General features: G+C 47.5%; 2 protein-coding genes and 1 long non-coding RNA gene across 3 annotated transcripts in view; 1 reads left to right on the top strand and 2 right to left on the bottom strand.

Moving 5' to 3' along the window:
• The window catches only part of eif4g1b (eukaryotic translation initiation factor 4 gamma, 1b), a 42,837-nt gene extending 39,924 nt beyond the window's left edge, over positions 1-2,913 (bottom strand). Inside the window, exon 1 of the mRNA XM_076976912.1 lies at positions 2,492-2,913. The gene's annotated coding sequence lies outside the window, so the exon portion shown is untranslated. The remainder of the gene's footprint in view (positions 1-2,491) is intronic.
• Positions 2,914-6,584: 3,671 nt separating this feature from the next.
• On the bottom strand, positions 6,585-20,653 carry psmd2 (proteasome 26S subunit ubiquitin receptor, non-ATPase 2). The gene is made up of 21 exons (XM_076976192.1): positions 20,471-20,653; positions 19,869-19,925; positions 19,478-19,642; positions 18,992-19,113; positions 18,521-18,745; positions 17,766-17,924; positions 17,502-17,646; positions 16,580-16,640; positions 16,329-16,475; positions 16,093-16,199; positions 15,857-15,984; positions 15,676-15,763; positions 15,329-15,491; positions 13,820-13,921; positions 13,540-13,685; positions 11,149-11,232; positions 10,632-10,800; positions 8,352-8,446; positions 7,998-8,124; positions 7,449-7,567; positions 6,585-7,105 (listed from the first exon to the last, which is right to left on the bottom strand). Exons 1-21 carry the CDS (start codon positions 20,573-20,575, stop codon positions 6,923-6,925), a joined length of 2,697 nt encoding a protein of 898 aa, XP_076832307.1. The 5' UTR covers positions 20,576-20,653; the 3' UTR covers positions 6,585-6,922.
• Positions 15,414-16,228, top strand: LOC143477540 (uncharacterized). The gene is made up of 2 exons (XR_013121585.1): positions 15,414-15,513; positions 15,643-16,228. It is a non-coding gene; the product is annotated as an uncharacterized LOC143477540 (long non-coding RNA).
• Positions 20,654-21,549: the final 896 nt, after the last annotated feature.

Here is a 21,549-nt window from a genome sequence, read left to right as displayed (position 1 = left end):
CTCCTGTAGAGTCACTACAGTATTGCTGATATTCAGAGTGGTGGCTAATACAACCATTAAGTGATCAAAGAAAGCATCCAGTAAACACAAGGCAGCAATGTTTTACGGCCTGGGGGTAGGTGGGTTCAGCTCCCAAACGATCCCTCTGCACACTTGGGGGATGGGGCGTGTTGCATAATCTCCAAATATACCCAAGAGCACCCCCCCCCCCCCCCCAAACACACATCTAGCACTGACAGACAGAAACACACATACAGACACATGCAAGTTTCAAACATACAGCTGTAATCCCATCTGTGCCCTTTTTCAGGTCAAAAAAAATAAATAAAGTGCATCTGAGACCTTGTCTGCAATTTGAGACGGTGCTCAGTTGTGTATCGACCATGCGACAATGACTAACAAAACCCAACAACTGCAAACACGCACGCACACATGCAGACGATTCCAGCAAAATAGATCAAGTGAGGTTTGGTCTATTTTGCTAACAGATAAGTCTATTTAAATGAACTTTGACTGGGTGGCAGTTCAGAGAGTCATGGGGGGTCAGCAAAGGGGGGGGGGGGGTACTGGTGCAGGCATTCACATACAAACATGTTCCTGTACTCCTCTGGGCGGGCAGACACTGGACAAAAACACTGACCTCACACAGTCTACAGTCTCAGCTTAGGGATACTATTGAAACGACAGGAACAAAAGGTCATTTCGCCAGCTGCAACAATTTAAAATAAATAAAATGACCATCTCTCTCCCATTATATGCTCAGATAGTACTTTGGACATTGTGAGTGTTGCACATTGTGAATTATGAGTGTTGCATCAATGAGTCACAAAGGGACACTTTATTCACTCCCCAAAAGTGTGTCCACGCCATGGGGGGGGGGGGGGGGGGGACATGGATTCGTCGCTATTTAAATATTTGGTTTTAACCGTAAAAACTGGGGGGGACCAAAACCGGCTTTTGAAAAAAGCCCCCCCCCCCCCCCCCCCCCCCCAATTACGTCCGTGGTCCACGCATATGGAGGATCAGTCTGATCCAAGTGGCCCTCCATCACGATAAACCAGCTGGCCAGTCTAAATGTCCTTAATGACCACCGCTGCACATCTTACAAAAGAAAAACACCAGAGAGACAGTGCAGACACTGCTGTACACGTCCCCGTCCACGGGTGCAGCGTCTATATTCGCGGTGCAGTACCGCGAGATGTGCGCGCGGGTGCGCGAGCGCGGCGAGTCGCCATGTTTGGTCGCGCCGCGTCTCCGTCGCGAGCGCCGAGCGAGCACGTGAGCGGGTCTGGGCTTCGGCGCGCGCTCTACGCCGGCGCTTCCCTCAACGGTCCGTACCGTCAGGAGCCCAGAACAAAACCCGCCGTGTTTAACAACAAAAAAAAACCCACAAACACCAGTTAAAAAAAAAAAGGCCCAACTACGGTCCCGTGAGGAAGACCGTTAACCGGCAGCGACCACGGGACTTTAACGGACGGCCATGTCAAGCTAGCTTAGCGTGCTAGCCCGTTTATTCCACGGGCGGGGGCTTGAGTTCCAGTGCGGTTGACGTGTCAGCCCAGTAACACCAGTAACACCGGCGTCCACAGAGCCGAACCGGCTCACATGTGGACCGGGCACGGGCACGAGAACTCGGGGCAGCGCTGGGAGTGTGTAAACGTGGACACTCCCGTCCGACACGGTCACTAATCACCGAGAAGAACCGACAGAACCGCCCCCACCGAGTCCCCCGAACACCCCCACATAACCGTCCGACTGGACCGGGTCACAAATAACACCACACGGAGTTAACAGGGCCGCCCGTGCAGACCTAAAACACCCGACACGGTCCCGGTGTCATGGGCGTAGTGGGCTGGATGAGTGTAGACGTGTGACACCGGCTGTGGTCCAGCTCCTGCTCACACGTCGAGATGTTGGTCGCACATTAAAGCACATTTTGATTCCGGACAACGTCGCCTCTCTGGTTTAGTGGGCTTAGCAAACCATTATTATTTGTGTCATCCCCGCCGCGACACTGGCCTGGGCTGCTAGGCAGACCCTGCATCCCGATAAAACCCTCAGATGTTCCTCAGATATGTCCCACACGTTTGGTCAGGAGGATCATTCATCCAGTGGAGCTACAACTGCACAACCTGAGACTGACTGACCGGCGAAGTTCATGCAGGGTTGGTCACTCGGACCTCCGTCCCACCGATCAGCACGCTGACACAAATCTAACCACGACGATGTGTTTTAATCTCATTTCACCGGGTCTAGGGAATAATCGAACAATCTGCGAATAATCGCGGGTGATCTACCGGCGCTTGTCGAGCTGTGCAGCACCAGGTTGTATTATTGCTTACTCACTACTAAGCCCTACACCAGTGACACGTTCGCCATACCCTAATTTGGCAAATGACAGCTGGATAGTTTTGTCTAAATATTACCGTCGGCTCCACGAATACGGACAGCGGCTGGTTCGGTGGTTCTGCGAAGTTTAATGGTCACTCACCAGAAAGAAGTGAAGTTTGGTGGTGGAGCAGCTCCGCCGGGGACAGAGGGGGTCCTTCCAGAGATGGCTGCCCCCTTTTTTGTGTGTGTGCGTGTGCGTGTGTGTGTGCGTGTGTGTGTGCGTGTGCGTGTGTGTTACAGACCCGAGCGCGTATTCTCAAGATCCGACATGAGAGTGTCGGTGTCGAGGTCGTTTGGGGAGGAAGAGTGAACGATCCCCGCGAAACGCAGCAAAACAAGAGGGAGACGTGCGAGTTCACACACTAAAACACACACACCGTGGCCCCGCGGGAGCTCCTCCGACAGGAAGAGTCTTTCAACAGCACCAAAACACGCAGAAAAGCGCCGTGTTGCGTTTCTAACGGGTGTTTTTTCCAAATAGGAACGAGCAGAGGACCTATGGCGTTACCTTTCTCCTTCAGTCCGTAGGACCGGACGGAATCCTTCCGGAAGCCTGCAGGACGATTTCCGGCATGATGACAATAGGAATTCCCTGTCACGTGACCGGGAAAAGAGCGTGACGAAACGCTTCCGATTAAATGTTTTGCATAGGAATTGCGAAGGTGTGTAAATAAGTGCAAGTCTGTTTAACATTTGTACTGTTGAAAGGCATTCTATAATTTTTACTTCAAGACACAAAATGGACATTTTCATCAAAATATGTACCTTTTAGGTTGGAAATTGAATCTAGTAAATTATTATTATTATTATTATTATTATTATTATTATTATTATTGTTGTTGTTATATATATGTGTGTATATAATATAAATATACGATAATACTAATAATAACATTATTATTATTATTAGTAATCGTAGTAGTAGAAGTAGTAGATTAGTAGTAATAGTAGTGGTAGTAGTATGTGATAAAGCACTGTGACCAGAGGGCTGTGGGTTCGACTCCCATGACTGAGGTGCCCTTGAGCAAGGCTAGGGTTAGGGTTATGCTCCCCGGGTGCCGGGCTAGGGCTGCCCACCGCTCTGGGCACGTGTGCACCACAGCCCTGTGTGTGTGTGTGTGTGTGTGTGTGTGTGTGTGTGTGTGTGTGTGTGTGTGTGTGTGCGTGTGCGTGCGTGCGTGCGTGCGTGCGTGCGTGCGTGCATGTGTGCGTGTGTGTGTGTGTGTGTGTGTGTGTGCGCGTGTGTGTGTGTGTGTGTGTGTGTGTGTGTGTGCGTGTGTGTGTGTGTGTGCGTGTGTGTGTGTGTGTGTGTGTGTGTGCGTGTGTGTGTGTGTGTGTGTGTGTGTGTGTGTGTGTGCGCCTGTGCCTTTCCTGGTTATGACATTTCTGCCTTGTGGCTCCACTAGAGCAGAACGTTGATATTGTGTTTTGCAGCTGTGTGAAAGGTTGAGATGGAGCTGTTGACTGTTGACTGTTGGAAGTAAGACCACACAAAACCTTTGCACCATAATAAGATGTTGATGAATCACCATTTATATGGATTTAATCTGAGTTGAGGATGTGTTTTCAAGGATAGGTGAAAACTTGGTGATTAAGGTCAATTTTGCCTCTGAAACATGGTTTATCAGTAAAATATGTTTTGTTACTATGATGTTTAAATTACTGTATGTTGACTAATAATTGATCAATCAATCCTATTGAACTTTTAATCTTAACATCAGGAAGGAAATAGTTCATCACTATTTTCTCCTCTTCCTCAACCCTCTTCTTCTTCACTGCTCTCTTGCCTTGGAGGATTTCATCACCTTTCTGAGGAACAAGGTTGTAAGAACTGTCCTGTCCTTTCCCTCTGTTCACACTCCTCCCACCGGTATTCCAAACTCCTACATGAGCCTCTCTGACATGTTTTTCTCCTCTCTCCACAGAAAAGATCCTTCAAGTCCTGACAACCAGCAGCACAACCACCTGCCCTCTGGATTCCTTTCCTCTGTTTTGAGAGATTTGTTTCCATTCACCACTACCACTACCATCACTCCCAGCTTCATGTTGCCAGAGCAACCAAACTAACCTCATCTGTACTCATTCTTATGGATCTTTCTGCAGCTTTTGTCACAGTAAACCACAACCTCCACTTGTCCATTCTCTCCAAGTTCAGAATCACCTGATGGAAATGATCCCAGATCTCAGTCCCATCAGGCCACACGAAGAGGATACTCATCCACTTCATGCAGACTCGCCAGTCCTGTGCCTCAGGATCCAGTGCTTGGTGATGTAACATCTACTCAAGGTTTCTTCCACCGCCGCTATGCTGACGACACGATTAAACCTTCACACCTCGCTGCACTCGGTTTTCCAGTCGTATCTCTACAAGTCTAGCTGACATTACTTCAGGGATGATGGCTCACCATCTTAAGCTCAACCCCAGCAAGATCAAGTTTATGTATAACTTGGGAACTCCCGATCCTCACCATGAGGAACCTTCTACTACCTGGTCACTCTCGCTATGAAGCTGCATGCAGCCTTGCTGTAACATTGACTGACCCAGTAATGCAGGTTTCCCCTTTCAAAAATATCTGAACTTTCTCTCTCAATAAGCAATGCAGTTGCTCGTTGAGTCTGGTGTCATCTGCTGCTTGACTACTGCAACTTACTACTTGCTGGTCTTCCTCTATAGGCCATGGGGGTGATCTAGCACAACAGCATGACTGATCTCCAGTTGTCCGAAGTTCACTCATGTCACTCCACTGCTGTATTCCCTTCTCTTGCTGCTTGCATCAGACTGGACACCCTGATGCTCATCTATAGTTAATAATGGACCGGTTTTTCCCTATAAGGTGGCAGTGGTCAAAGCCCAATCTGTGGCATTAACACTTGAACTTCAAGAATGGTTTGAAACATCATCCTTCAAGTCTCAAAAAAGATAAGCATTACAACCTTCCTTTATCCTGGTCCCCTTATGGTGGAATGAACTTCCACACACTTCCTCAACAGCAGAGTCCCTTGCTGTTTACAATCGCAGACTGAAGTCTGACATATTTGTGCAGGCTTTTAGATGACCACCATAAATGACACCATTTAAATGAACACCATTCCATCATTTTGTTGAACCCTCTTAGTGCTTTTTATTTGGTATTGCACTGACATGCAGATCTTCTAATTCCTTCTAAGTCAGCAATAACTTTTCTATCTGTCAGTGTCTTGGTTTAACTGTATCTTGGACTCTAACCTATCGCACTGACCAGGATGCAGTCTATGGAAAGATAACAAATCACTTTGTAAGTCACTCGGGACAGGAGTGTCAGCTAAATGCCACACCAAAGTGGGTAGAATCTGCCTGAAATCTCTCTTCTCCTTATGGCCACTACATGGCCAAAGTTCTGTTCAGGTTAATTAAATTCTGTCCCGCTGGATTTGCTCCAGTCAACTGCAATTGCTTTTTTAATGGAAGCATCTACTGACAACAGCAGCTTAGCCATGAAATACCATGCAAAACTCAGAGCGGAACCGCAGCATGCTGGAGTGAGTAGTACATAAATATTGCTTATACTCCGCTGGCTCCTAAGTGCCTCTGGAAGCAACGTGAGCACAGGGCTGTACGTCAGGAGCTCCCAGAAACGTGCTTCCATGGCCAAGCTACAGCACAAGTCTGAGATCACGCTGCACAATGACAGGCATCAGCTGTAGTGGTCTAAAACACAGTGGAAACGTATTCTCTGGAGTGACGAATCTGAACCTGAAAGTTTACTGTGGAGGAGGAATAATGGGCTGGGGGGTTTTCAGGCTTGGCCCTTTCATGAAAGGCAATGTTAATACTACAACTTACAGTTCTAGCAATACTATGGGGAAAGCCCTTTTCTGTTCCAGCATGACTGTGTGCAGGAAGCATGATCTGTAGAGATGAGGCGTGGAGGATTCCTGAACACAGCCTTGACCTCTGACCTACTGAACACCTTTAGGATGAACTAGAATGTTGATTATGATCCAAGACGTGTCAAAAATCGATGCCTGACCTCACAGACTCCCACAAACTCGCTCAGACATTTTGCAGGGTGCTATTACAACCGTAGAGGGTTGGCAACTTGGTATTCATACCTGTGGCTTTAGAACGGGAGTATCACAGATTGTTGGACGTCAAGTGTCCACAATGCAATAAGGTGAACCCATCATAATGAAGTTAAAACAATCAAACTGACCACATTTTCTGTCATTTATTCTTTTTTATATCTCAACATTTTACAGAACAATATAACAAAACCAACAAAATGAAATAATCAGACGGGCTTAAGCAAATATGCTTCAAGCCCTACGTACAAAACAGAAACAGAGAGAGAGAGGGGGGGAGAAAGGGATGGAGAGAGAGGGAGAGATGGAGAGACAGGGAGAGAGATGGAGAGACAGGGAGAGAGAGAGATGGAGAGAGAGGGAGAGGGAGGTAGGGAGCGAGGAGGAGAACAAGTCTCCCTAGATATCTGATGAGTAATACAGGTCCCAGGATGAGTAGAAGGGAACACGCAGCACTGCGCACGTGTGTCTAGGCGTCATAGTTGGGGTTCTTGCGCAGGATGACGAAGCCCTCCAAGATGGGCGTGACCGGGAGATACTCCTCCGTGGCTAGCTCCGCCCTCTCCCCGTGTGCCAGCAGCACCGGGGTGGTGTGTGTCTGAAAGCCCGTGATGGCTTTGGGCTTGCCTGCCTGCCCTACTACGTCCACGGCCTACGGAGACACACACACACACACACACACACACCAATATTCACTGGGACTTCCATCAGTCAATTGTTGTTTGAATGTTAAGTGACCATAGCACAAATGATGATTATACTTAAATGAGGTAGAAGAAAGTTAAGACAGAGTTACAGATAACGGACTAAAAAAAAACTAAAAATATATATAAAACATTTGTTTACAGTGTGCATTTGGCACACTGGTATTGAAACTGATTTGCATATTTATTGTTTATTTACATTAGTTTACATCAGCACAAGGGTCACTGACACATTCCTTTTCTGGATCCTAACATGAGCCAACGCTACAATGTTCTGAGTCACACACGTACCTGGCCGACCCGGACAGACACGGGCAGAGGGCGGAGCTCTTCGTCGAAGGTGACGAGCATGCGCGGCTGCATGGCTGCTACCAGGCCATAGAGCACGTAGTGAGACTTCCCCAAGATTACTACAGGAGGAGGAGGAGGATGACAGAAGAGGGGGTGACTGTCACTGACATTTCCCATGATCTCTGCTGTTGTATGAGTCAGTGTGTGAATGAAGGTTCTTCTCTTTCAGTGCCCCATCTCAGTGACGCGGTTACTGCAGCTCCATGGCTGCATATTTTCATTCATAATTATTCATTCACAGTGTTTTTTTGTCTTTTAACTGGGCTGGATTCTAATTTTGTGGTGCACTTTCCATCATCGTTCTTGTTGCTTTCTTAAAGCTTTAGGACGGAGATCTTGGATCGAAACGGGCTTAGAAACAAAATTCTATTATTATTATTACTACTTCTTTTATATGCTTTATGCTATTTCTCACTAGTGCTTTTGTGCTGTTGCTATGAAAGCCCAGAGCCCAGTGTCTGAGCCAGCAGGTGGAGGGGAAGCTCTTACTGTTCTTGACGTCAAGGAAGGACACGAGGACGGTGAGGAGGCCAGCCACCGCCACCTGACTCATCAGCTGCCTGTCACTGTGGTACGGACACAGAGTCAGGGTCCCCTTACCCAGGTGAGTCAGACCCTGGAGGAGTGTACACACGCACACGCACACGCACACACACACACACACACACACACACACACACACACACACACACACACACACAGGCATATGGTGACCATGGTGAACCATGCAGTTCACCTCCTACACCTTCAGAAGGAGGACTGCATAACTGATGAAGGACTTGTGCTCGACATACCCGTGTATATACACACACACGCGCGCGCGAGCGCACACACACTCCTCACCTGTGCGAGCCGCACCATGAACAGGTTGTTGGGATCCTTGGCGTGATACTGGGCCAGCTGTCGGAGCATGGCCGCCAGACGCGCATTATTGGTACCTGGAAACAGGAAATGCACAGTTACCCCAATGCTCACAGGACGCAGAGACTCGGTGTGTCGCTGCCCTGTGTGTCAGGAAAAGTCGGCGCACACATCAGTCACAAAGGAGTGATGCACTGGAAACATGATCTTTCCACTCTACACCAACACTGCTGTACCCAAACACCGACACACAGCAAGGACTTCTGACCAAACACTTTAGCAACTTATAGTTGTATCAAATCCTGCCAGTGTAGGGAGAGATGTGTGTAACTAGGTAATGGTGAAGAAGAGCTTCTACTCTGACACACACCATTACTCATACATACAAAACTGCACGTGCTGGCACACAAACACACAGGCCAAAAATAAAAAAAAACATTGAGGCTTTCCACAGGGCTGCCCTCGTTCAATTAGATTGTGTGTACAAGATGTTTTACATATCGGTGCATATGTAGAGGTTGCTACCAGAAGCCACTTATTACTGGCTTACTGGGCACTGGTGAATTCACAGTTATCATCTGTAATATAGCAGTATGGTATGGTGTGTGCTGTAATGTAGCAGTATGGTATGGTGTGTGCTGTAATATAGCAGTATGGTATGTGCTGTAATGTAGCAGTATGGTATGGTATGTGCTGTAATATAGCAGTATGGTATGGTGTGTGCTGTAATATAGCAGTACGGTATGGTGTGTGCTGTAATATAGCAGTACGGTATGGTGTGTGCTGTAATATAGCAGTACGGTATGGTGTGTGCTGTAATATAGCAGTACGGTATGGTGTGTGCTGTAATATAGCAGTACGGTATGGTGTGTGCTGTAATATAGCAGTACGGTATGGTGTGTGCTGTAATATAGCAGTACGGTATGGTGTGTGCTGTAATATAGCAGTATGGTACGGTGTGTGCTGTAATATAGCAGTATGGTACGGTGTGTGCTGTAATATAGCAGTATGGTACGGTGTGTGCTGTAATATAGCAGTATGGTATGGTGTGTGCTGTAATATAGCAGTATGGTATGGTGTGTGCTGTAATATAGCAGTATGGTATGGTACAGACCATATACACTGCTGCTTTTCTTCAACTTGCTTAATCCAACCTGTGGATATTTGTCTGATTGATTTTACAGGACACACAACAGATTAAATTAGTATATTATATAAGACTCTGCACATATATACCGGGTAATAACGCTTTTATTATCTGTTTGTTGCGACTATTAATGAGTTCTATATAATATACAAATTTAATCTGTTGTGTGTCCTGTAAAATCAATCAAATATCCACGCTTCAACACCTACTGCCCCAACTACAACCAGTTCAAATAGCTTAATGCTTATTTACACAACACCAATCAGGTTTTCACTTGGCAATGAACTACGAGCTGTTCTGATGTCATCATTGATGGTGTACTGTATTTAAAAACTTTAATTGTTTACCCATCCCATATTTTTGCACTGTTATTTATGGATTGGCCCCAAGAATCAACTGCGATGTCATTGACCCTGCGCTCACCCCAAGTTTGAGTGTTGGGAATGCCAAGCACACATTATGGGACCTGGACAAGACTTTGGTCTACTGCTTTGATTCCAGTCTCCACCACCAGAGTAGCTGCAGGAGAAACGCTCACACCACCTGGGACATTTCACTATCTGTCGATCATGTGCGTGACGAAACAAAGACAGCAATGGTCAGTAACTTCTCTAATCCACCGAATCCAAAAATCTGCAGGTGTTTGGACAAGACCTGCACCCACTCCTCATGAAGAACATGTGACCAGCAGGTCTTTGAAGCCGTTTGACCTCTAAAACACAGACGGTCAGGAAAAAGCTCAGGCATTTATTGCCAAGCCAGTTGCCCTGTGGGCTGAAGACAACACATGTCAACTGCATAGAGTGCATGGAATAACTGTCACAGTGTTCAGGCTGAGGTTAAACTGACTAACAACTGCCTCTAATTATTTGCTGTAAGAATAGGACAGCTGGTTAAAGTGATATTGCTTCAAAGACAGTATTTGACACCGTTTCTGCCGATTTCCGGGTAGTTGAATCTAAGTTGCAACTGGTAGCTCCCTCTAAATATCGTCAGACCTACTTCTTGCATCAATAGGAACATGGGAGTCTTGTGGAGAAACATTTGGGCCATCTTATTTGGGCCACACGCTCACACACACGCTCTCACACACAGCGTATGCACCATTGACTCACCGCTGCCCACCATGCCCATGGCGAAGATGGAGTTGTGGGAGACCTCTGGGTCGGCGTCGTGGGAGAACTTACTCAGCGTGTCCAAGATGTTAAGCCTCGGGTTGGAGACGGAGATGAGTGCTAAAGCTAACGGGACCGCCCTGCGCAAGGTGGGCTCGCCGTACCGCAGCTGGGAGGTGGAGGGAGGGTGGAGCAGGAGGTGGGGAGAGATGATGAGAGAGTTAGGAGAGTACATAGAAGAAACAACACTGTCAAAGGATCAATTAAAGAACATTAAGGGAGCGCAAGAAATAATGAAAGCATTAGAAGAAAAATAGAACAGGGAGCAGAGAGAAAACAGAGAGAATATTAGAAGAGTTGGAAAGAAAAAAAGGTAAAGGCTGTATTCAAACGAACGCAGATAAGGGGCGTGTTCAAACGAACGCAGATAAGGGGCGTGTTCAAACGAACGCAGATAAGGGGCGTGTTCAAACGAAAGGCAGTGAAGTGTGTAGATTTAGTTTAGTTGTTGACTAACCAGGTGGCCAAAGGTGCGTAGTGCCATCTCAGATCCGATCTCCTCTCCCATAGCGATGAGTGCAATACCAAGCACTGCCACTCCCTGTAAGGAGGCGCCACAGAGCAAGAAAGGTCAAGCAAACCAAACGAAATACACTGGATCCAGGGGCGATGCTAGAACTTGGGGCTTGAGTCCAAAAATAATTCTGGGTGTTTTTTTCTTCAAGGACAGCACTACAGTTAGGGAGAATGCTGATCATTTTTATCAATGGTTATTAAGTACAAAAGAGGAGATGATATGAACAATTCACCTTTGCAGAGCTTATGCAGATGTATTAGGGTATCTTCAGGGCATACCAACTCACAAGATATGTTATATAACACGAGATTAAACAAGCCGTTCACATTTGGTTTCCCTTTCTAGCCCCCAATGTGAGAGTCCTGTCGGGGGTCTAGAACGTGACTCAACCCACGTTTTGTGCTGAGCTCCACATAGGGCTGAACGATTTTGGAAAATAATCTAATTGCAATTTTTTATCTATAAATTGCGATTGCGATTTAAAATCGCGATTTTTCCCCATTGTTCCACTTCAGGAAACTCTGTTTCGGGGGGGGGGTGTAAACAGAGGCGGTCTTTGCATAGAGGCGTTGCTAGGCAATTGCCTTGGGCCCCTCCCACTGTAGGGCCCCCTTGTCTAGCTAAAGCCAGGTTCACACTACACGACTTTTCAGTCGTCAGGTTTTTGTGCCGTTCGCACTACACAACTGGTTGTGCTGTAATCGCGAGTCTTTCAGTTGTGGCTTTCACACTACATGACTGATCGGTGAAGAAAATAAAAACAACGTACATGTACTCCACATTTTCGTTATTATTATTTTTTTTACCGTTTAACCACTCCATAGTCTCAACATAGATATAGTCAATCGCACTATTTCTCCAGTGCTGTCACAATAACTTAAACACAGTCTTGTAGTAAAGTTGTATGAAGTTAGACGCTGCTGTTGACTCACAACATATATCTTGTTGGGCTAGATATTAAACATGCTAGATATTAAACATGCTAGATATCTGCCGGTCGTCTGCGATGAGTTGGCGACCACTCGGCGAGCGTCTTTCGGTGCTCGCTCAGTCGTGTAGTGTGAACTGCTGAATGATCCCCGATTTGCGTCCGACCACAGTTTCTGTCGGCGACTGAAAAACCAGCCTAAAATCTTGTAGTGTGAACCTGAACTTATTTCTCGCATATTAATGTTGATGGGCCCCCTAGCTAAATTCGCCTTGAGCCTCCAAATTGCTAAGTCCGCCACTGGGTGTAAAATGGACTAAATGTAAGTATTATTATTATATCGTGATCGATCGATCGCCTGTGGTTGGCGCCAGAGCGAACTACTAATTTTTTAGTCTAAGACGCTCAATGCGTGAGAGTTGGCAGCCCTGCAGGTATAGCAACTTGGCTAAAATATGTAAAATATGTGCGTGAGGGCGTTTGGTAGCGCATATCCAGTGTGTTTAACAAAGCCATGAAGCCGGGCTTGTTCACTATATTAACGGGCATCATGTCTTTCACTATGAACTTCGTTACTGCCAGAGTTATTTCAGCGTGCCGCTTCGAATTACATCCATAAGGAGTTACACTTTCAAACGGTTCGGTCAGTGAACCCTGTCTGCTGGACCGCGGTCAAGCTATCCGCGCTTTAAATCTTATTGCGCCTATATGCGTGATTTTACGGTATTTCGCTGCTCACCGCATACTAAAGCTGTATAAGCGCAGAGAAACACTTTGGCGTATTTGAAGATGCAGCACTGGTCGTTGGCATTTTTGCCTTACAAATATCATACGAGGCTTTGTGGTGTTTTTTTAATGCTGAAGGTTTGTAGTGTTACCTCGCGTCGTAGCAACAGTAGCAAGGCATGTTTTGCAGGGTACCTGACGTTGAGCAGCATCTTTTTAAAAGCCAAAGTAATTTCACACAACTTATGTGCTGCCCCTCTTTGGTATTAGACTTTCAGTTGTGTCAGCTTCTGTCGAGCCTGAAGCCATTGTGCAACAAGTTAAAGTGCGCTGTGTTAACTTCACTTCTCCACCTCCCTGCCTCCTGCTCGGGTTTGCTCCGTTCGTCCTCGGCTCGCTCCCAAGTCACGTGACCAGTTTAAATCGCAGCCTGTGCGATTAGACAATCGCGTTTTAAAAAATCGCGAAATTATCGCAAATGCAATTAATCGTTCAGCCCTAGCTCCACATATTTTCATCTAAAACCAAATCACCTTTCAAATCACTGAAATGCCCATTTCCACTGGGCAGACATATTGTAAAATCCTCTGCTGACCAACAGCTGAAGCCGGCGTGGCGGTGTGCGGGTGTGTGAAGGTGGCGTGGCCTTCAGGACCGTGGGACATCAGCACACGCACCTGGTGGGAGCCCATGTCTGCTGCAGCGTCCTTCTTCTCTTTGTCTTTCTTGTCCTTCTTGTCCTTGTCCTCTTCTTTGTCCTTTGTGTCATAGTGTTCACTACAGATATGCAGCAACTGCTGCACCTTCAGAACATTCCCTGAACCTGAGAGAGAGACACGGTCTCTGAGGAGAACAGCCTGGGAGAGCAGACGTCTGTATTGGTGCATGTAAGAACGGTCCTGTCCATATGAACCTGTACGGGCCTCAAGCAGAGTGTGTGTGTGTGCGCACTCTTACCTGCATAAGCACAGATGTCCACGAGTGTGTTTGCAAAGCTGCGGAAGGGTTCTGGAACAACCTGCAGAGCTGCCAATGTGGTCTCGATAGCTTCTCCTTTCCCTGCACACACACACACACACACACACACACACACTTCAGGACAGCATATCACATTTGCATCTGCTGGTTGGTGTAGGTCTAACCATTGAGACCGATGAGCCCAAAACCTTCTACATCCACACACACTAATGCACAGATTAAACCCCACAAAAGGACCTTCAGTTTAGGACCTCCCATTCACATTTTAGCTTATTCTGCAGCAACTTTGGACTTCAATAGAACTTCAACGAACTTCAGGACTTCAATGGACCTCAGGAGAACACTCAGACCCGCCCCACTCGCGCGGAGGCGTGTAGCGTGGCGAGATCATTGGTTCTGGGCTGCATCGCTCCACACCGCCTGTGGTGAGTCCACTCTCCTCCACGACAGGCTCTGGACGGAGGGGCGTGAAGCCCCCATCACTGCACTGTGGAGCGGTGCAAACGTGTTCTCTGCAGGGATGAACCACGCATCACTACCCAGCACTCTGCCAGACAAGCCCGGTTTGGCCCACGCTACGAGACACATGGTGCCAACAGGAATGATTCTGTGCAGGAGGTATAATGGTCCGGGTCAGCTTCCAGGGTTCGGCCCCTTAGTTCAACTGAATATTAATGCTACAGCACGGAAACCATTTTAGACTATTATATACTTGGAGGCAATAGTCTGAGGAATGACGAATTTAAACAAGCATGACTGCACCACTGTGCAAACACCAGGTCTAACTGAACTCCTTTGGGACAATTAGAACTCTTGACTGTGAGCCAGAGGTTCTCACCCAACATCAGGGACAGGGCTCTCTACTGCCCTCTACTGGTCAGGTGTCCACATACATTTCATAAAACACCAGCAATTATAAACTCCAGGAACTCACCATCTAGTATGAATACTCAACCAGTCCACAGACTACTGTGTTTATCTCTCAACACAAGCTTAAACTAATACTCCACGTGAAGGAACTAACACTGTAGTACGTGACCAGCTGGCTGAGGTGAGCTGTGTTTGTCAGAACGGAAGCGGTGTGCGTTCCTGTGGGGTCTGTGTTCCTGCAGGTGTGTGGCGGTGTGTGCGTTCCTGCGGGGTGTGTGGCGGTGTGTGCGTTCCTGCGGGTGTGTGCGTTCCTGCGGGTGTGTGGCGGTGTGCGCGCGTTCCTGCGGGGTGTGTGGCGGTGTGCGCGCGTTCCTGCGGGGCGTGCGCGCGTTCCTGCGGGGCGTGCGCGCGTTCCTGCGGGGCGTGCGCGCGTTCCTGCGGGGCGTGCGCGCGTTCCTGCGGGGCGTGCGCGCGTTCCTGCGGGGCGTGCGCGCGTTCCTGCGGGGCGTGCGCGCGTTCCTGCGGGGCGTGCGCGCGTTCCTGCGGTGTGTGCGCGCGTTCCTGCGGTGTGTGCGCGCGTTCCTGCGGTGTGTGCGCGCGTTCCTGCGGGTCCCGTACCGAGGTGGTTGAGTCCCAGCCCCAGCGGGAGCCATCGTGCGTACGTGTCCTTCAGCTCCTGCTCACTCTTCTCCATGATGGTCTGCAGGACGGTGGAGGTGACGTCCCCGTTACAGGAGCCCACCGCGATCATCCCGCAAGCCAGCGCAGTTACACCTGCCACCTGTACACACACCGCACTTAAGGTAACGCGCCTCCACAAACACTGCTGGAAGGACAGCAGGTTCTTTAACCGGTTAAACGATCACATCTTTAATTGATTACTTATTATTAATGTAAAAAACAATATATTTCTGACTTCCATGTCCAAAAAGAGGAAAGAAGAAAAGATGTCAAAGCAGATGTACCTCCATACTGGACTTGGAGTCCCCCATTACAGGCAGCAGCAGAGACAAGACGTCCTCCCTGTTGGATCCTGCATAAGCCAGACCCAACCTAGGTCAACACAAAGGGCAATGGTTAATCTTAACAAGAACTCCAACACGGCATTAACCAATCAGGAAACATCTCAACAATAACGAGCTTTACCCAAAGATGGCGCCTATCCTCATGACGTTGCTGTTGTGGAGAACATAGTCGGAAAGGAGGGCCAGAGCAGGATCGCACTCGTTACGCACGCCAGAGTTCACGATGCCACACGCCAACAGGGCCCCGGACTGCACAGAGAGAGGGTGACGGAGAACGGAAGAGAAACTTGTATTGATATTTAAACTCAGAACCACAGAATCAGTAGCTTCAACACGCATGCAGCAGGGCGCCTGTACCTTGATGTAGTCCTCAGAGGAGTAGAGGTATTTGTCGATCTGAGTGAGACCTCCATCTACGTCCCAGAGCAGAATCATGCCCAGAGACGCCGCTGCGCTCAGCATTCCTGCACACACACGCACACAAGCACACACACACACACACACACGGGGAGGCACGGAAAAACCATGAAGCCAATAATGAAGGAACATCAACATCTCCTCCATCTTGTCCCCCCTGCGTGTAGGTGTCTCACCGTGGTCCTTGTTCTTATACAGCCATTTATTGCCGTCCTCCGTAAGGAGTTTGTCCTGACCAAATGCTGCGTTGACAAAGCCGTTAACGAAGGAGGAGGCCAGATTCATACGAGCAGAGTCTACCTGAGAACCGCTGCCCCCGAACCCTGAGAGAGAAGATTGTGTCAAGTTATCAAGAAAAACAAGCAAGACATGTAAAAGAGAGGGAGAGGGTGGTGAGTACAAGAAAGAAAATTATGAACAGCCTTACTGTTGTTCTCCAGATGTGTTTTGTAAATGTCATCTGGAACTTTGGGTTCCATAATGTCCAACTGTGGAGGGAAGAGCACACATCAGAAACACCACCACCACCACCACTCAGAGAGCGCTCAGAAACTCCAACACAAAAACTCCACACAAACATAAAACCCCGCCACACACTGCTTTCATAATACAGAATAAAGCACACCTCAGCCAGGTGGTCACACACTCTAAACTGGTAGTTCCTTCAGTTAGAGTATTAGTTTAAGATTGTGTTAGTCACACTCAGTCAAGACAACATGAGTCGTTAAGCTTGTTCAGCATGTCCTGAAAAAGACTTATAAATCTTTGGGTCCAGATCCCACATGAGCAAGTCTGTGGCAACAGTAGCAAAGAAAAACTCCCTGTGCAGAATGAAGGAAACAGCTGTGAGAGGACCAAGAAGCTCCTCACTGCCTGGCCCAGTTAATGAACCCATACATACACTTACAGAACACTTACAGCACAGAATGGGCTCAGAACTACATCGACCACAACACCACCATCACTAACACATCACATAGAGAAACATGCATGCACACACTGACACACAGACCGACCGACACACACACAGACCGACCGACACACACACAGACCGACCGACACACACACAGACCGACCGACACACACACACACACACACACAGACCGACCGACACACACACACACACACACAGACCGACCGACACGCACAGACACACAGACCGACCGACCAACACACAGACCGACCGACCGACACACCGACCGACACACCGACCGACACACCGACCGACACACAGACCGACACACAGACCGACACACAGACCGACACACAGACCGACACACAGACCGACACACAGACCGACACACACAGACAGACAGACACAGACAGACAGACACACAGAGCTTGCCTACCTCACGGGCGAGAGCGAGGAAGTTGCTGTTGAGCTGTACATTAGACATGATCTCAGTCAGGTCCTCGTAATCCTCCACATCTTCATTGAGCTCCAGAAACATGCCATGTCTCCCCAGCATGAAGGCCATCTCCTTCTGAACAACACTACACACACACATTAATTTCAAAGTGGCAGTGTCATCCATACGTTTCTCTTGTGAGCATGTCTGTCACTTGTGCAGCGCTCTCTCTACACGAGGTCTGTAAAGACGCTGCCGTCTCACATGTCTTTGCAGGAGGTGAAGATGTTCTCCACCAGCTCCACGTCGTTGAGCATCAGAGCCAGCCTGAGGGCTTCTGGGTAACGGTTAAACTTGCGGAAGATATTCAGTGCACACTTCAGGAGAGCAGAGTTCTCCGGCTCGGGAACATAGCTCACACAGCTAGAGAGAGGAGAGAGCAGTAAAAAAAAAACCACACATTCGTTTATATAGCACTTCTCTAAGCAAGGCTACAAAGTGCTTCACAAACAATAAACAGTGAAGAAAAATGCACTGCAGAGGCACAGCGCTTGTGTTTTGTCCTATGGACTACCAGACGCCCTTGACTAGAGGACCTCAATGTATAAATATAAATATGTATAAATATAATCTGGACCATGACTGTTTATTGCCTGAAATGTTTACATTCAAATATTAAAACAATCCTTTAAAAGGGAAGGAGAAAGGAGAGAGAGAGAGAGAGAGAGAGAGAGAGAGAGAGGAGAGCAGGGAGGGGGAGAGAAAGGGAGGGAGAGGGGGTAGAGACACAATGGAGTAAAATAAAGACAGAAAGACAGATGAGAAAGAGAAGTAGAGATGGGGAGAGAGAGGAGGTAGAGAATAAAAGAAAGAGAAGAGGATGAACAGATAGAAAGCAAGAGAACATGAGAAATTGAAAGCCGAACGGTTCTATTTATGTGGTAAATGTTAATCCCAAGTAACACACATGCTGCGATGACAGCGATGACCTGTTGGGGGCGACGTGGAAGGGAGGTTACCTGGTCAGGTACAGGCAGACTTTTGCGTAGGCGTTTTCGTCGATGTATATCTCCAGCATGTCCAGGCGCTCAATCTCCATGAGCAGGTCACAGGCCTCGTGCTCGGCATTGTGGGCCATGTTGTAGGGCACAATCTCCTTCACCAGCTTCAGTAGCGTCTCCTGCTGATCCTTGTCACCCTCCTCGATCTCCTGCCACTCTTTGGCCACCTCGCCCGCCAGATGCCTACGCACGAGCGAACACACACACACACACGGACAGACGGACACACCGTTAACATTAAATGGTTGATGCATTTAATGATGAAATGATGCATTTCTGGATGTTTGGCGTATGTCTGACTGTTAGCAGTGCTGATCACATTTCTAGTTATTAGCCATGTTCACCTGACATATTTCTGGTTATTAGCGGCACTGGCCTGGTGCATGTCTGACTGTTAGCAGTGTTTATCTGCTGGATAGCGAGGTTTACCTGACGTATTCGTGGCCCCAGGATGCCAGCTCTTCCTGTGAACCCAGTAGGCGGTACTTCAGACATTCCCGCTCACCGCTCATCGTCATGGCGAGGACAGACACCACATCAGCACAGAATCGCTGAGAGGAGAATGAAGGAAGAGAATGTTTCTTCAATAAAGGGCATAAGGACGCCTTGTGTCTAAACTACCACAATACAGCACTAGTGTCTAAACCAGATATCCCACACATGCACTTTCATATTCAAGGGTTTGTTCATGGTTTTAATTTGAACAAGTGTGTTCATGGTTTTAATTTCTTCTACATTTCCTGTGACAACTGATTATGTCTACAACTTGTGACAATATAACCAATCCTACATTAGTATCACTGGCAGTTGCTTTTGAAGACGCAGTCACACCAAAGGTAACTGGTGCTCGAGGTCTGAATTTGAGGAGCAGTAAACAAAAAACTGACATTTACACGTGTCTGCGCACACACACACCTTGTGTTCCCCAGGAGCCATGCCTTCGTAGATCTCCTTAAGCTTGCCGTAGTGTGGTCGCAAGAACTTCAGCGGCTTTGGGACGGAGGTCATGGACGTTGTGGAGGAGCGAATCTGCCGCCGTAACTCCTCCAGAGCATTACGGTGAAGAGAAGAATCCTTCTCCTGCGATAGGGAGGAACACAGAGAGAATGTGAGTCAGAAGCAGAATACGTTTACTACATCACATATTCAAAGACTACCAGCTTATTTCAGGTGATAAACAAACAAACAAGCAGCAATGTATTTTGCAACATACAATACATAAATGTACATATTATATTTTATATATTTAATACAAACAATGATACCATGTATTTATTTTTTAAGGACTGTAGCTAAACATACTCACACTCAGTCTGTCAACAAGCAATTCCAACTCCTCTTGCAACTGCTTGTCCTCTTCTGACTATAGGAAATAAACAAAGTAGGTTAGTTCGGTCTTAGCAAAACAAACAAAGTTACTAAAATACATTAGTTTGTCCAAAACGTGCTATAGAGAGGTCACCTACACAGGTGTTAAGTTTTAACCAGAGTCGGTGATGGTCAAGTCTAGGTACACTGCTCAACAACCTTAAACATGTTTCATACAAATAAATAAAACTCCAGCTGTCAATCACCCAGCTGAGCGGCACGAGCGCCCTAGCAGCGGCACGCGCAGCTGCACGCGCAGCTAACTCGCTTTAGCCTCACGGCTAAGTAGCCAGACAGCTAAACCGGTCGAGTTTTGTTGCAAAAACATGCCCGGTACACGGAATTATCCGTGTGTGTCGATGTAGCCGACGCCGTGAAGGAAGACTGGGTCACGGGGGGGATGTTTGTGGCGGCGGTTCTGTGGGGAATAAACAAGTGAAGGAGCGGGCGCTCCGGCCTATGAGGCGGTGACTCAGGTAAATTAGCCCCGCTTCGCTCCCCGGGACGAAGCTGCTTCAGCAGGACTCGCTCCGTACTCACCAACTCCTGCTCCTCTTTCTTTTCTTTGTCTTTTCCCGTGGGCTGTTTGTCCTTCTCCTCTGTCTTTTCGGGCTGTTTCTTCTCTTTATTTTTCGGCTCCTCCATCGTTGCACGAACGGTTCGTCTCTATGTCAATCCACAAAACTGAGCAGCCGGTTGTTTCGTGTTCTTCTACTAAAGATGTTGGCGGATTTGTCGTACACTAACGCCTCGCTCGCCCTCAAGCGGCCACATTGAGTAGTACATGTAAAGTACATGCCGGAAAGATAATTATACATTACCGGGATGGCACTATAATTGCGCAGCGAAATTAAAAAAGTAACGACACGACATAAGTATTTACTTAACTGCGAGACTCGTAACTTGACTAGGAAGGTTGTATTAATATAACCTTCATTCTTTATCTTTATTCTGGTAATAACTGAAAACACCTTTATGATTATGCAATCCGATGAACATATTTTACATTTTATAGGCTATAATATAATTGTATCAATTTTTGTTTTGATTAAATGCTGACAGGTAAATGTGACAGGCATCACGAAGTACAAGCTAGTATAATCAAAAATCCTGTTAGCCTTTTTTTCCTCAGAGGAGTGGACTGAAACCCAAACTGAGGGACTAACTTTGCACATAAGTAAACCAACCTACACTGGAGAAAGAAGAAAAGTCTAGTTTGTAGTGTCAAACGGCGTGCAAATGTCTGGAATAAGCATACCGAGAGCACCAGAGTCAGCAGACAGGAGGGGGTCATTAGGGCTGTCTTAGGTCGTTACACAAGCTGTCTTAGTACCACACACAGCACAGGAACTAGACATGTATGACTTGAACAGGTGTTTAATGCCAAGGCAGTTTAATAGTTCACTGGCTACCACTCATTCCAGCAGGTTTGAGAGAAAGAGAAGGTCAGAAAGGTCTATAATTAAAGAAACCAGAAGAATCAGGTCCAGCTTCCTTAAGAATTAGTGTAACCACAGCGATTTCAAGAAGGGGAGGAACAGAACAAATCTCAAGGGGCATGAGCTAGCGGATGAGCAGATCCTGATAGAAGAGAATAGAGCAGAATTGCACTGGCAGGA

Source organism: Brachyhypopomus gauderio, chromosome 16 (assembly GCF_052324685.1).
Source record: "Brachyhypopomus gauderio isolate BG-103 chromosome 16, BGAUD_0.2, whole genome shotgun sequence".
Lineage (NCBI taxonomy): Eukaryota > Metazoa > Chordata > Actinopteri > Gymnotiformes > Hypopomidae > Brachyhypopomus > Brachyhypopomus gauderio.
This window is presented reverse-complemented; position numbering and strand designations above follow the sequence as displayed.

Excerpts from the sequence above, each read along its gene's own strand:
- psmd2 (XM_076976192.1), bottom strand. The coding sequence starts at position 20,575 with ATGGAGGAGCCGAAAAATAAAGAGAAGAAACAGCCCGAAAAGACAGAG. Across the intron at positions 16,476-16,579 it reads AACACATCTGGAGAACAACA|GGTTCGGGGGCAGCGGTTCT; the intron begins GTAAGGCTGTTC and ends CTTCTCTCTCAG. Across the intron at positions 15,985-16,092 it reads CCTCTGAGGACTACATCAAG|TCCGGGGCCCTGTTGGCGTG; the intron begins GTACAGGCGCCC and ends CTCTCTGTGCAG.